The 17,126-nt window shown below is 39.7% G+C and overlaps 1 protein-coding gene across 1 annotated transcript in view; it reads left to right on the top strand.

Moving 5' to 3' along the window:
- The window catches only part of xirp2b (xin actin binding repeat containing 2b), a 59,485-nt gene that overhangs the window by 13,653 nt on the left and 28,706 nt on the right, over window positions 1-17,126 (top strand). The window contains exon 2 of the mRNA XM_061234318.1: window positions 14,693-14,816. Within this exon, the coding sequence (XP_061090302.1) occupies window positions 14,693-14,816 (124 nt within the window). The remainder of the gene's footprint in view (window positions 1-14,692; window positions 14,817-17,126) is intronic.

The following is a 17,126-nucleotide window of genomic DNA, read 5'->3' as shown; positions in this document are numbered from 1 at the left end:
ATTGGTGGCTGAGGGTATTATTATATATATATTATTTATATGAACTCCCATTTTCTTCAAAAGCCCATATGAGGAGAATGGAGAGCAAAAACCAAAGGGATTTTTTTTCCAAAATGGAGATGTTCTTTGTGAGGTCGCCATGGAAAATGTGATTAAGGAAATGTAGCTTTTATGGAAAAGCATATATCAGCAGGACCGTACATGTAACATAAACTCACTGTGTTACACCAAGTTAGCTCACCAAATTACTTCCAGATCAGCTTTGGTATTTTTGTGTGTGTATAAAGTCTAATTCCTTCCCTTCACAGGGACGTTGTACAGTTATTTGTGGTTTTCTCCATTATTATTGGTCCAATTTACATCAATCACAGTGTTTCTGAGATAATCAATAAGCAACCATAATCATAAACCACATTCCTCAGGAGAAAAACTACCATTGAACAGATGTTAACTTCTGGTGGAACTGGCCACTTGTGAGTTTACGTTACAGAGCAATTGAAGGGTAGGAGACAGAGAGGCTCCAAGTGGTTCCTCCCACTCTCACCTGAACCACTACTCTCTTCCCTTTGTCTACTGCTGAAAAATAACACATTTTGGTTACAACTATTATTACTTATGAATAACACCCTCTGAACCCAGTAAAATAAACATTACATTACTCGCAGTACTATCCTATGTAGTAGCCTTCTATTCCAAACTAAAGGAGCTGTACACTGAGTACTGCTATCCAGAATTGTCTACTCCAACTACATTGTATGTGGCTGATTTAAGCTCTTTTGCATGGGATAATGAGGTTTACCTTTGCAAAACTGTCCGTCACATGAAATCTACTATCCACTCCTTTGATCTCATTCCAACAGAATTGTTAAATTGTCTTTAAGGATTTATTTTCTGGTAATGGACTGGAAAAATAAATTGGTCTCTGGAGACTAGTGACTTCCCTGTTGCTCTGAAATACTGCTGTAGTGAAACCTTTATTCCAGAAAAATAACTTTAACACCTCTTTAGCAATTTTACACCTATATTAAAATGTGCCTTAAATTCTACGAGTGGTCTTCAATTAAATGAATAGTTTCCCAAATAAAACAGGATGATTTCCAGCTGGTTTTCGCTCAAAGCACTGAGCCTGCTTTGAAGCTGGTGAATGGACTTAGAGAATGATCAGATTTATCAGATCTTATTATTTTAGACTCCAGTGCAATGTTCGACACCCTAAACTGTGAAATGATAACTCATCACCTTGAAAATCGGGCCTGTCTTTATAGAACTGTGCCAATTGGGTGAAATCATATTTGTCAGGAAGGCAATTATATGTCAGCCAATGACCATATGCGTAAAGTAAAACATGTAGAGCTCAACTGTGACTGTGATGACAGTTATGGATGTCGGTTGAGCCAAATGCCCACACTTTTAAACCAATAGTTAAATGTTTGTCTATTTACAGACCCATATTCTCTGAGAGAAAACAATAGTGAGCAAAATTGGATTGTTTTACTCTGCAGTGTAAACCAAAAGTAAAAAGTACTAGAAGTAATTCTAGACTTCCACAGAGTTACACAATCATATGCATACTATAATTAAAACCACATTTTTTAGTTTGAAAATATTGCCACCTTTTCTTTTCTTTTTTTTTTTCCAATCTGATTTTGAGAGGTTATTACAGAGGTTAATGATGTTATTTTTTACTGGTGTTCCAAGAAAAATCTATTGACAGATTGCAGCTTGTTCAAAAAACGGCAAGAATGTCGCAAGAATACTAACCAGAACAAAAATGAGATCTGTTATTTACACTATCTTTGCTACCCTGCTTTGGCATTTCAGGGCTGTTAATTTTAGTTAGTTGAAAGCACTAACTGGTAACTCCACTGAGTGAAAATATGGACAACAGTTCATGTTGTTATTGAGTAGTATCTGCAAGTGCTATCCGTGTATTGATAAATACCAAGCAACCGCACAGCCTAAACAGTTAGTTATCACAGTTCTTGTTTATAATGAAAGCCAAACGGAAAAACCTCTTCAGTCCATTAAGTCCTTAAAAATATAACCATAAAAGTACACTTTAAAACTCCCCATAGATAGATAGATTACTGGTGCAATAACCTGATTACATTTGGTTAATTGTGACGCTCATAAAAGTATGTCCTTTTCTTAACACACAGAAAGGAAAGAAAGTAAACAAAAAGGTCTTTGAATGACTAAGGGAACCAGTATCTGCCGAATACACTGCATACAGATGGATTCGATATATTCTGCGCAGTTCATCCATACATGCACACAAAACAACAATAGACTTTTACAATATAAAATATCAACTACCCTTGAACTGACACCAACAACGTGAGAGAATCAGTCAACTGAGCAGGGGAGATGTGGATAGATGGATAGATTGGTGGAGCGGTGCATAAATTGGCCACAATTTGCACTTTTGCACTTTTTGAGTGCAAATATTCCACTTAAAAAAACTGGATAACACTAATGCATGCATTTGTCTATAAACTGTATAGGAACCAGTCAAGTGAACTGATGACAGAGACTTTTTATTATTTGCTTTCCAAGGAAAATCAATTCCCGAGTGGATTTTAACCACACTATTTCCTTCAAGTTGACAAGCTGGTTTTTAAAAAGTTTTTAGCTTAAGCATGGCCCATGTGAAAGGTTTCTATACAAGAAGGTAATAGCAGAACAAGTATTAGACCTACCAATAAAACTACAGCCATCCAACACAAGATGGATCAGACAGTATTCTGTTGTGTCATGCCATTCTCAGTTACCTATTCCAGATTTGTAGCCCTGCAGATGGATGTCTCAGTACTGTTGAGCTGGCACAGCCCAGGGAGTTGTTGCACTGTGTTTAGATCTCATGTTAATGGAATATGGTTTATGAGCAGAAAAATCAGAGCGTTATTAAAAGTACAATAACACTGAACAACTAAACACTGGCTCAACGGATGCACAGCATAGTCAAAAACAATAAATACTGAATGTCTAAAAACTTTCAGAAACTGACAATATATTTCAGCTCTGATGCACTCGAAGGGAAACCATATTTCTTTCAACCAGCACAGACATTTCTTGAGGCTTTTCGGGTTTTCGACCCCAAGACTGCTGATTTCACTCGACAAAACTCCCCCTGGAATTGAATTACCCACGGGTAATTTATTCCTGTTAAGCCAACCCCTTTCACAACTCCACTGCAGGTGTTCTGCAGTCTCTAGTCACAAAATTACAGAAATTGACTTCGATACGCCTGAATTTCCCACTGCTGTGAGCTTTTAGCTGAATAGACACTGAAAATATGGTGCTGTATTTTCTAATTTCTTGTATTTTTTACAACTCATATATTTGAGTTATTGTAATTGTAATTTTATCTCGTTCTATGTTTATACCTGAATGCACATCTATATGCGCATTGAAGAATTAATGAGTGACTTCCGCCAGCCTCCATCAGCTGTCTTCTCCATTTTCTTCCATCAATAATCACTTTTTTTCAAGACAATAATCTACTTAAATCAGAAATGTACTTATTCAGATGCAGAATTACATTCTTGTTTTGGAAACAAACAACAGTACAACATAGCTTGGTTATAGTATATACTGTTGTATACTGACTTAATTGTCTATTTTATTCATCCCAAATTTGAAACTTTTGAAGCGTTGCTGAGGACGTTTTATACCTGAGATACATATTACTTTTTGTTAATGGAAATTGCATGCTTATTGCACAAGCTCATGATTAAATACAGCTTCAGTAAAGCCCCATTCAGTGCCATACAATTTCTCAGAGTCGTGTTATTTTCAAAGGAAGACAACTACAGCTACAACTGCTGTGCAAGATAGCGAGGAAAATAAAATGTGTGTGGTTTGACAAAATGTTTCACCAATGCTATCCACAGCAGTCTGCTACATGAACATATGCAGTATATGAGAGTAAAGTGTGAGAAGGGTTGACTTTCTGTTCTATGAAATCATTCCTTTTTCACTTGTTTATTTCTGAAGAAAATAGTTCTAAAGTTTCAAAATTGTAATATGTCCATGGCATCGCAGTAAATAATCTAACAATTACTCTGCATTTAATATGAATTATAAACAACACAGATAATGATCTTTATGTTATGTTCAAACATATGGGAAACTACACTCAGTGATCAATTTATTATGTAGACCTTTGCACCAGCTTGATAATGCAAATATTTAATCAGCCAATCATGTGGCAGCAAATAAATGCATGAAAGCATGCGGATGTGGTCAAGAGGTCCATTCATCCCATCACAAACCATAAGAAAATACTCATGGCTGTCATCTTTGCCAGGGGTGTTCGCATAAAATATTAGGGGTGCCAATAATTGTGAAACCTGTTGTTGGGAAATATGCAGTCACCGAGCACTTTACTAGGAACATTTTTACTTTATTACACCCACTTATTCATGCGATTATCTAATCAGTCAATCGTGTGGCAGCAGTGCAATGCATACAATCATGTAGATACAGGTCAGGAGCTTCTGTTAATGTTCACATCAACCATCAGAATGGGTAAAAATGTGATCTAAGTGACTTTGACTGTGGAATGATTGTTGGTGGCAGACAGGGGAAACAGTTCAAACACTCAGAAACTGCTGATCTCCTGGGATTTTCATGTACACTAGTAGTTTGCAAAGAATGGCGCAAAAAAAACCCCAAAAGAAAATCCAGTGAGCAGCAGTCCTGCAGACAGAAACACCTTGTTAACGAGAGAGGTCAGAGGAGAATGGCCAGACTGGTCAAAGCTGACAGGAAGATGACAGAAACGCAAATAACCACACAGTGGTATCAAGAAGAGCATCTCTGAACACACAACACATCATAACTCTAAGTGGATCAGTACTATAGTACACTATGTTGCACATAAGTAAAGATCATGGCAGTAACTGTATCATCCGTTAGTTTGCAGCACTTTTTGTGCATATTTATCAAGGGTGCAAATATCTCTGGAGCTCACTGTATGACTGTGTTTTCTATGATTGGTAGCAGCATAGCTTCAAGGCTGTATGCACACAGCAGGGGACATGATGCTGTGATAACATGTCACACTTCTGAGGCCTGTCAGTTCACTTCTTTTTTAACCCAGTTTCTGTCTTCTGTTTGTTCTTTTCCCACACCAGAAAGACTCATATCTGTGTCTATAAATAAACAAGAAATGTTCAAGACAATTTTGTATTTCACAAACCTGCGACTGCCTAAGATCATTCATGTGCAATCAAAGTGTAACATATACTTGCAATCCCAAACTATCATGTCACCCCCCTGCTTACTTCCCTCCACTGGCTGCCTGTCATCAAATTCAAAACACTGGTGCTAGCGTTCTAAGCAGTTAAGGGGTCAGCCCCTGACATGCCTGTCAGACCTCTTCGTTCGGCCACCACAGGATGCCTGGCACCTCCCCCTCTCCGCAGTTCCACCTCCCGTTCACAACTACTGTCTGTTCTGGCTCCACGGTGGTGGAACGAACTCCCCGTGGAGGTCAGAACAGCAGAATCTCTTACCACCTTCAAGCACAGACTGAAGACGTACCTCTTCAAGCTGCACCTCTCCCTGCCCCTCCTAAGCTCCCTGTAAACCTTAACTGTTGTCTTAACTTGTGTTATTTACCTTTGTTATTAGAATGATACCTTTGCTAGATTTGTTTGGCTAGATAAGCTGTATATTCATATATTTGAGTGGTGCGGTATTATATAAAAATAATAATAATAATTAAAAGAATTCTGATAATCAAATAGGCCCAAGTCCTTATCTTTTTTGTTCTGGTAACAGTTGAAATTGTACTTCCCTCTAGGGCCTTTCAGCGCACTTATCCCTGGTTATGTGTATGCACTTTGCACTTTGTTGTACGTCGATCTGGATAAGAGCATCTGCCAAATGACACTAAGGTAATGTAATGTACAGGACGTGTATCCCATAATCTAGCACAACATAACATTGCCTCCTAGCTTGTCCAATAGTGAGTGACAAACATCATACCTTTTCCTATGAAATTTTGAAGTAAAAAAAATGAACAATGCCCTCAAGAGCATCATCCTCTCTTTACAATGATGTCTGCAGAAGAAATGCTACCTTAAATCATAGTGTTTATGATGTCATTAAATTATTGGCAAGAAGCTGGTGATGTGTATAAGGATGTGTATCCATGCTTGTTAGTTTGTGAAAAACTGTGAAAGAGAAATAGCTTGCAAAGTTACTGTATGTTTAAAGTTCACACAGCTGCTATGTATTCACCACTTTGCTACGTTTGTTCACACAGAACAGTCAGTTAACAGTTATGAAATATACCAAGCCAGAAAGGAAAGCATGCATACAGTAGCTTAATCAAACTGCTAGATTTCTAGTTAGCCAGCAATGAGCTGTGGTACTGTTGCTACTGCTGCTAACTTGCCATCCTAACCCAATTTGTCTTTCTCTGAGGAGACATGCAAGTTCTTTCATATAATTTCTATTACATTCAATTTTGTTTAATAAAATAAAGCTAATTCACAATCTTGGTTCATGATGTTAACGTGTATGAGTTTTATAGCTTTATTTGAGGATCCACTTTGTATTTCCATTTATATCAATTACAGTAAGAACAGAACATCATCAACATTAAATATAAACATTGTACTTGTTACGGTAATTGTAATTGTGGTTATTCCATCGTTGTCCCTGTAATGAAGTGCATAGTGTGCATAGCTTACAGCACTGTATGTGGACAATTTGTACTTTATATTTTCCTGTTTCTTCTCCTTTGTTTTAGCCTGTAGAATTTGCATTGCTATTTAAGGTGAGTTGTATGCAAGGAAAACTATTTGAAACATTTTATTGTTGTTTTATGTTACTATTTAAAGAGTTACAGTATGCATTCTTAGCTAAAGGCCATAATATAATTTCCCTCATCTTTGTGTAGTATAAATGCAAGACAATTGTACAGACAAGCTCTACAATAGGTATTAGATGGGCTGGTAAAATATATTAATCACAGGACAAATGATGTTGCAATGTATTCCTATATAAATGATGATGTATCTCTAATGCACTATGTATTGTTTTGAATCCAGTGTACCAGTCCAATGTAAAGAGAACAAGTGGGCTTTAGTTTCATTAGAGATGAAGCACTCACCAAGTAGCCTAGCCTGTCTATGTTATAAAGACAGATATGGTGAAAATGAACCAGACACCAAATTACTTTAGCATTTGATAGTGCCCTTTCCTCACAGACACATTTTTGGCATCTAGATGCAGACCTCCAGGAGGAAAAAAACAACTCGAAAAATTTTGCAAGAGGAAAGAGTTCTCACCAAGTCCTCTATCCCCCTCCAAACTGCTTCCCCGATATGCGTCAGCCTGATGGAAAGTTTGATACACAGTCTGGCAGCGCACCTTGGTTAAAACATTAACTCTGGTGCAGGCAGGAGGCTAGTACAGCTACATCGCACTCATGTCAAGGTTACTGTGCTCTCTTCCACTGCATTGCAAATAAAATGACTGACCTGTTGCACAGACCTCCGCGTTTGCCTGCACAAAATAAATAGCCCTGGGACGAGTGGAATTCATTAGACGCTCGACAGGGATGGTAACTCCGGCTGCATTATTTAGAAAAGCATAGAAATGATTTGCGAGAGCAGTTTTACCTCCTTGGAAATAAATACAGTAGCTGCATGTGGCGAGTATTAGTACAATATAGGGTTTAATATAAAACTGAAACATGATATGCATCCATTAAAGAACTGCATGCAAATGAGAATAGGAGGAAGCCTGGTGTAGGCATTCTGTAACTCTGCTCAAACAATATTCAATCTCCTGTTACTGCAGTTAAGATTTACTTCTGCTTTCTCTGCTTCATGGTCAGCACTATTTGTAAGTGCTACAATAACAACAGTGCACCGTGCCGCGATAGATCCAGCCATTTCGGTAAGGTACGTATTTGATTTACGTCTTGTTGGAAGTGTTGTGCTGGAACCTCACTGAATTACAGTTTGGCAGTATCATAGAACACAGTGCATTCCTTCGACTTGTGTGAAAGTTGTAGCAGTAGCATCACAGTTTTTTACTTTCAAAGGAAATAGCTTTTTTCATAAAGCTCTGAACAAATAAAGAAAGCTGCCAGAGTTGTATTAGTATAAGAAAAAGGGGTCTTTTGGTTCTCTGTCTGCATTATACTGCATATTACCTCACATTGAACAATGCTAGTACCTAATATACCACCTTGAAGAATCAGTTTGTTGTGTAGTGAATTCCAAACACAATGCTAAAACGGCCTGGATTTTATCTGCATTCATTCCTTTTTCCACGGTGCAATTTTCAATCACTATGGTAACAGGATATTCCCTTTGAAAGCTTTAAAACTCACAGTTCCATCTGTGTAACCTACTTTAAGATGCCATTGCTTTAGCTACAGCAGTACCTTATTTTGTAACCATGTATTAACCATGAAGACCATATTGTTACACAAATGATTTGATTTGAAGTTTGTAACTGACTGTCTTGACCAATCAACCAATTTCTTAATAAGAGATGTACAATCCACCCTTTTACCTGACAAATGATAACATTTTTAATAGTAATTGTAAATGAATGTAATTGCTCTAGAAAATGCAAAATGTTTGTGAAATCACCCTAGGGATTGTGTTAATGAAATACTGTAATATGCAAATTGATACAGTAGATAATGATAAAAATATTTAGAAATTATAGACACAAGCTACTGCAAAAGGCACACTGCATAATGTAAATATTTTTAGTGAACAGTCACAGCCACAACATTTAGTATACTAAATTACACTCCCACTCACTGTGAGAGGTACATACACATACCTTCCTGTTAGAGTGCATTAATCAGTGCCAGTTGGACCTGGAGCCCTCTCTGTCACTCCGCAATTGGCTGGCGGATGTACAAGAGGTACATACACTCTCTGCCACTCTGCTCTGTGAATTAATGTGCGAGAGGTGGGCCTTCCTGTGTGGCCGACAGCTGTGCCCAAGAGTGGACCAAGCCACGCTCATGCAAGCCTCCAATTACCACCACGGACGGGCTGGACACTTTCCTGGTGCTTTCACATCTCAGAGCCCTTACTGTCTCCCCCTCTGTCTCCATCAGTCAATGGGCTTTGCCCTGTGAGGAGCTGGAACGCCCGTATTTGCTGATGAGCTGTGAGACCCCTTTTCTGTATAATGGGGAACATTAGAAGAACCATGTTGTTGTGGAAGTTGCAGCAGTGTTGTGCACAGGTGCAATGCATTACAGACCTTAGTGAAATATGTGTGTAATTGCATTGGATTCAAATACTTTTCTGTGCTCAGCTGATCAGGCCTGGTGCAATTGAGCTGACCAAGAGGACCAGAAGGTGGGGTTTGCAATTTTGAGAGTATTTAATGGGTTCCAATAGACCGGACAACCTCAGTACGGCATAGAAAAGTATTTGAATCCAAAATACTAGACTTGCACAAGGCACCAACAGTGTGCAGCACCAGAAAACCTAACTGGGATGTAGAGCATACACAACCATTAGAACAGTCAGAACCATGGGGTACAGAGGACTGTGACCACAGCAAATGTTTATATTGCTCCCCTGGAACACTGGAACAACCCCAGTATTTCCAAACCAAACGCTTTACTTCATATGCTGTGAGGAAAGCATTTGCAGAGTTCAGATTTTCCACTCAGTGACTCAGAGGGGGATGAGAGATTGAAACTGAAGGAAGAGCTATTTGCAGAAAGCAGTCCATGAGACTCCCCACAGCAGTGGATCAGAGGCACAAGAGTTCTGTGAACGTGGGGCGTTTTTGATGCTGGTGCAAGGGCATGAGTCTTCAATTATGCATTTCATGAACCCCCAAAAGACTCTGTCGGTGAAGATGCTAATAAGTAACACAAGTTGAGGCCTGTTGCCTGGTGCCCTCAAAAATATTACCACATAGGTTGTTTGGGGGTGCTGGGGCCCAATGTGAGAACTTCTCATGGTGCCCAAAATCCATAGTGGTGTGCCTGGCTGTGGCTGCAGGTTTGAGTCAAGCTTTGCTATTCTTTGTCCTGCCTGTGAAAAGGTGGGTTTATGTCATTAGAGTTCAGCTCAGCAGGTCTGGGTCAAATACATAATGCATGTTCTGGATTCAAATACTTTTCTGAGCTTCTCTGGTGTATTGGAAACTATTATTCACTCTCAAAAAGTACAAGCCCTGCCTTCTGGTCCTCTTGGTTGGCTCAATTACACCAGAAAAGATCAATCGAGCACAGTCAAGACAATTACGTATTCCTCAGCATGCTACTGCAGTTCCTCACACAGGTTTAATCAGCTCAGCAGTGACTTGAGGGGCACAATTAGCGATCACAAATTGGGAGCAAAATACAGGAAGGACATAAATTACAATTTCATAATGCAATATATCAAAAATATCTCTGCACTACTGGCTGTGTGACTGCAATTATTCGGAAAATGTTCCGCTAAGCTAGTATTAAGCAATAAAACAAATATGATAATGAAGAAACGGTCGTTAGATGAATGAAAATAGAGGGGTCGTTTTGTATGCCGCTAAAGTATTTGCAATATGAGCATTCCTTAAACTCCAAAGCTGGGGGTAATGGTTTCATAAGCCGCTGCTGTTGTGTTCGTTTAGTGCTGGAAGCCATCCTGTTGAATTTCAAAGTGTCCACTTAGCGCTCTGTTGGGTAGGTAATAAGGGAGCCAGCGATCACAACAGGAAATGCGCTTCAATCACGGGGGCAATCGTGGGAGGTCTTACTGCGCAGGATAGATGAGCTCCAGAGAGACCTGCAATTCCAGCAGAACAGTCCCACCACACGGAGCCGCTCACCAGGCTCCTCATCAGCGCTCCGAAATAGGGCTTCTCTCAGACTGACCCTTCCAAGCCAGCCCAGGAAAGGACAGAGCTCTTTATTCCAGTGATCCTCACTCCTGGTCCTGGAGAGCCACTGTGTGTAGCATAAATCCAGTGAAAAGCTGGTGCTTCACTTTGAACAACTCTACCGAGGAAAAAAATGTGAAACTTAAGACCCGCTTGACCGATGAAACATGCAAATTCACCATTGTCCGCTTTGAGAAAGGCACTTTGGGCACACCACATCTCCAGGGGTTTGTTCATCTGAAGATCAAGAAACGTCTGCAACTGATGAAGCAATGGCTGATGCCAAGGGCACGCTTTGAGACTGCAAAAGTCACACTATTGGAAAAATTAAGTTTATTCTCTGGTGGGCAAGTCAGAAGACAAGTCCACAATGACCTCCTTGCTGCTATTGACTTCCGGGGATTTTAAGGTTATGGGTTTTGTGAAACCACGTGACTTTAAGAGTACTGTTGTTGTTTACAGGCACACTATTAGCAACCAATTCAGACCCGAGAAATCAGGTGAGATGAGTTAACTGGGTTATCGACTGCTTAATTGATTTATCAATTAAGTACAAACTAACATCGAAAGGCTCTCCAGGACCAGAACTCTTCAGAGGGTCACTGCTCTATTCAAACCCCACCAATCACCCCACGTCCCTGCTGAGTCAACTTCTCAATCCAGCCATAGGTTCCTAGATATCAGGGAGGGTGTGTCCCTCGCTCCCATCCATCCCTGGCTACAGAATGCTCGGGACCCGCTTGCACTTCCTGTCGTGATGAACATGGGGCGACATGGCTCAGGCAGTAAGAGCAGTCGTCTGGCAGTCGCAGGGTCGCCGGTTCAATCCCCCGCCCGGGCTGTGTTGAAGTGTCCCTGAGCAAGACACCTAACCCCTAAATGCTCCTGATGAGTTGGTCGGCACCTTGCATGGCAGCCAATTGCCGTTGGTGTGTGAGTGTGTGTTTGAATGGGTGAATGAGAAGCATTAATTGTACAGCACTTTGGATGGCGGCGCTATATAAATGCCAACCATTTACCATTTAACAGGTCTCAATGGTGGGACAGGGCTTTAATGAGGGTTATTAAAAAGAAATAGGGCTCATGCACTGTACTGTGCTCCTTCAGAAGAATATGTTTTAATATGTCTATATCAGAGGTATACAAATCTGGCCCTCAAGGTCAGTGGTACTGCCGGTTTTCTCGTCTGCCTGATAGTCCAGTAATGTTACTGATTGGCCAGATATTGCACTCACTTGGTGTGTCAGGTCTCTGATTAGAGGGGACCAGTACTATTTGCCCCAATGACAAGTAATCTTAACACTAATGTGTAAGGCCTGTAGAAATTATTTACTTATTTTGTTATCAGCAGTCCCCTCCTCTTAGTACTGCAAGGTCACTGTAGTTGCTTTCAAGCCTCTTGTTAAGCAATTAACCCACTGTGGTACATTAATCATATATATTAATGTAATCACCAGCAGCCCAGCCCTGGTGATCTGATTGCATTCCTGGAACTGTTATTATCTACTGCTCGACTCAATAGTAGGTACAAACCTAATGCTCCAAATTGTAATTGACAGGAAAAACACTGGCCATATTTTCATTCTTTGCTGAGCTGGATTATAGCATTCTGTGTGTTTTATTTAAATACTGTTTATTACCTTGTCATTTCTATTTATTTTATTAACTGACATTTTTAAATAAATAAAATGTAAGAGCATTCATTCGTTCAGAGAATATCAATGTGCAAATTAGTACTAGGGTAATTAATCTGCAATATACTGCATGGGAATACACTTTGCCACTGTAATTTAACTGAAAAGAGGAGTTAATGTTTTTTTTTTTACTGAAGATTATGTTTGAGCTTTCTGCTAAGGTGAACTGAAACATTTTCAATATTATTGAGAAACAAACAGGAAACAAACCCCATTTGAATGCTTTTCAAATGCTGTTTTATGGACTTGTGGGTGTGGTCTGATAATAAATTGCGTGTTGGGCAAAACAAAGTATAACCATCTGGGTACAATGAATCAGACAATATTGCAGTTGTTGTTGGTACATTTGTATTTCCTATTGTTGACACTTTCCTTTAACCACGTCATAATATTGGATTTTACTGATATTTATCCTTGACGGTTTAAATGAATGCTAGACACTTGATCAGTAATCTCTACAAGCACATGTGTTGTGTTATTTCTCAGCCTCATAATGGCTTCCTTGACTGTCAATGGCACAACTCTGGGCCTCATGTTAATGCATGCCAATAACAGACTCCCAAGGCAATCAAAAGCCTAGAATCAAGACAAGATACTGAAAGCTTTCTTATACCTGCATTAAGGAAGCTATTGAATACACCTGACTAATCAGAGGCAGCTGAGAAGCCAACCGTCCAACAACTTTTGGTCCTGTAAAATGGGGCGGACAATGTTTGAAAAGGGATGCGATTCCTACACACATCATCCGATATGGATGTAAATACCCCAAAATTAAAGGGGACAGTCTGAACGTTAACCTCACATGTATTGTTTCATTAAAAATCCAATGTACTGGACTGCAGAGGCAAAAGAACAAAAAATGTACCAACTGTCGAAATACATACTCACTGCAATATACAGTACATACATACATACAGGCACAAATGCAAACATACATACATACAAACAATAAAAATACATCATTGATGTTAGCTCCAAAGAACAAAGTTGCTCTGGTCACTTAAGCTACAGCAAGGAGCCTATATGGACTGAATGGCATCAATACACTTTCTGATGTTCTTATGTACAATACTGAGTAATAGGAGACTATACAATGTCTGCCTGCAATGCTTAAATTGGACTTTAATGAAACAATGAACAATGAAACACAGCCTGTAGGGAGAGCTCAGTGCTCCTTGAAGGACAACACTTGGCCTTTTGGGAATCCGTAATTTGATCCGGTGGGACTCCATCTCACTCATGAAAAGGTGCTGCTTTTATTGTTCTTTTCCCATCTGCTTATTTGGGATGCAGTTGGTGGCCATTGATTCCACCCAAACAAAGCCGAAGTGGGATGCTCGAGTCAAGTGAGCCGGTGATTAAAGGCGCTCTGTTCTGGCACGGCGCCCTGCTTTTCGGCAAGTCGTCCCACAGCGGAGCCGTCAGGGAACCGCAACTAGGAGCACATTTGATTTGCAAATACCCTAAAATAGAAGACAAAGGTACATTTATCCACCCCTCCCTCCTCCCCAAAAAGCTGATATGCAGCCATCCTTGCTTTTAAGGTGCATGTCAGTATTAGTCGGAAAGACAGAGGTAAACATTTTGTGAGCGCGGTGTAACTTATTCTTATTCTAGCTGCCATGGCAATGAGTGAGCACCATTCATAGAGTGATGACAATGACTTTTTCTCAAGCAGTTTAAATTACACAGAAAGATTAACTGTTCTGTCTCGGCACACTGACTCATTTGCATTTAAAATGACACCTCAGGGTATATGGCATGGTAGTTGTATTTTGTATATGTTTTTTATGTGGGTTTAAAACGAGCCAAAGCAAAAAGAAGAATGAAAGTTGTCAACATGTCCTTTGAATCTGGTTGAGCTGAACTTGTGAGTGCTATTTTCCTCAGCAACTCATATTGCGTATTCCGTTCAAGGACGTCCCTGTTTGCTCAGCGAGCTCATGCCATTCATGTTGTTCCACTGAAAGACAACCACCACTGATAAACACCCATTTCTGTGGGCGGTTGGCAGAAAATATACTTGTGCAACCCAACATGTACCAGGGGGCAGGAGCAGGTGAATGGCTACCCTACTAGGGTCACCAGTCTTGTGGTAACTGTTCCCCTCCCCCTTCTGTCTCCACCAGGAAGTTGGATGTGAGAGAGGTGCACTCTACCCCAGACCCCAGGGAGGCCAGCCCAACGGTGTGTCCGTGGATCCTGAGGAACAGCAAGCACCCGACAAGAACATGTCTTCCAAACACAACCAGAGTAAGGAAGTTCTCCATCTCTTTATTAACCCTTTCCCCCTAGAGGGCAATGTCCACATATTTTGTACTAGTCCTATAAAAGTGTCTATATCTTAAACTATTTACTGGGAACACAAGGTTGAAGACTTAAATTAAAGAAGAGGCTTGTATGATTCAGAAATTTGAGACATAACTAATTTATGTCAGTGCATGTACATACAGTGTACACAAAAGATATCAAGACATAATAATACCAAAAACCTTTATCTTTCTAGTTTATCACTGAATATCTCAAGGACCAACCCAGAACTACTTTATATGTGAGCAAACTTGATGTCAAAATTTAGTAAAGATATCTCCAGGTGATAAAATTCTAGTTTTCCCAAAAGGTCCTCAAGTGTCCCAGAATCTCTCCAACAAAACATATGTATATATCTTTGTCCAGACATATGAATGGTTAGAAAAGCTTATGATTGATACAAATGTTGAGAAAATGAATCTTCACATGTGTTTTATTCACATATGAGAGAATATGTTTATACTGCATCACATTTAAAATGAAACTTTATTTCAGAATTAGGTTAACCAGAGCCCCAGTATAATTGTAGGTTTATCTATAGCAAGTCCAAATCCTGTCATTTTCTGTTACCACCTCCGTTTTGCCAATACCTCAGCAACCGTAAATTGGCTTTTTTGTGCCATTACCATTGTAATATAGGAACATACAGACCAAAAGCAGTATGATGTCTGCTGTACCACCAAACTTCAACCCACGCATGTGCTAAAAAACTGTCCTCTGATATTGATATATCCTGCTGTCATGTATAAATGGTTAGAATTTCTAAGGCGCCTTTATCCAAAGCACTGTACAATTGATGCTTCTCATTCACCCACTCATTCATACACACACTCACACACCAATGGCGATTGGCTGCCATGCAAGGCACCAACCAGCTTGTCAGGAGCATTTGGGGGTTAGATGTCTTGCTCAAGGAAACTTTGATACACCCAGGGCGGAAACCCTCCTACTGCCAGACGACTGCCCTTACCGCCTGAGCCAATGTTGCCCCAATGTATGCACCACAACCAGATAAATACCCCATTATAGGCTAAAAGCATAGCTTTACAGCAATGCAGCCCATCCCTGGGGTAAAAGCTTAGTTTAATCTGCACAGATTTATGTTGCTCATCAAGTCTGATGCATTTGCATAGCAGAATTTCATTCTGCCGGAGGCAGTCTAAACTACTGGATATAATCCACCTCATGCAGTGCGCAGCTCAAGTAACGTATACCAACATAATCATTTGTGATGTGGGGTGACCTGGGCTGCATGATGGGCCCCACAAAAGCCCAGGTCGCCTTCTGCTCCTTTTTCATTACTTGTGGTTTCCAGAGGCTGCGAACACCTGCCCTTGCCCATTCTCCCACTGCTAGTTGTTCTAAGACAACCTTTTAGCTAGCTTTACTTTACTTTTTACTTTAGCTTTTACTTCGCTTTAACTTTCGTTAGGTTGATAACCATCTCTATGTAAATGATGTATTGTTAGTAGTATTGTTAAAGGATGCCTTTAATTGTCTGAGTCTGTTGCAAGGTGAGGGTTGTAAACTGTGAGAGGGAGAGGCTGGAGTTTTATTGCTCTATTTTGCAAATAAGAGGCTGATAAGCATCTAAACTGGCCTTCTCGGTAACAATTTTAAAGTCGTTTTCACCATTTTGAGGTTTTCTTAGGAGGCAAAGTTTGTAGTGTTTATTAAATGTATAAATACAGCAAATGTCAGCTGTAGTGAATTCATTAGATTAAAACTGTTTAAGCAATCATTTAAAAGTAATTGAAATATCAAAATGTGACATAACAAAAGGATGAGCAAATATTGCTTATATTGTCGTCGCAAATTGGCAAGCACAAATTATTTGTGACTTGTTTTCATTGGTGTTTATCCACCAGATAATTAAAATGAGCATTTATTTCTTACTTCTTCCCATTAAAGTATCTCAGCAATACAGCTTACTTGAGACACAGCAAGTTTGTGATTAAAAATGAATGACAGCAGAATTCCTCTGTGTACTCTACTGTAGGCATGCTGACAATATCATATCATATTTTCATATTTATTTATTTTACCCAAGCAGTAAATACTAGTAGTATTAAGTAATTCATTTTCCAAAACAATAAATGTAAATGTGAAGCATACAATGTTTGCAGTGTAAATATATCTTGAATTGAATCAATGTATATTTTAATCTCCCTGACCTTTTGCATACAGGAGAAAGGGTCATGCTGGCAGTGTAAGACAGAAGCGTGATGAGTGATGTCACATTCCAGTCAGGCA

The sequence above is a fragment of the Conger conger genome, chromosome 3, assembly GCF_963514075.1.
Source record: "Conger conger chromosome 3, fConCon1.1, whole genome shotgun sequence".
NCBI lineage: Eukaryota > Metazoa > Chordata > Actinopteri > Anguilliformes > Congridae > Conger > Conger conger.
The sequence above is the reverse complement of the archived record's forward strand: the minus strand, read 5'-3'. Positions and strand labels throughout refer to the sequence as shown.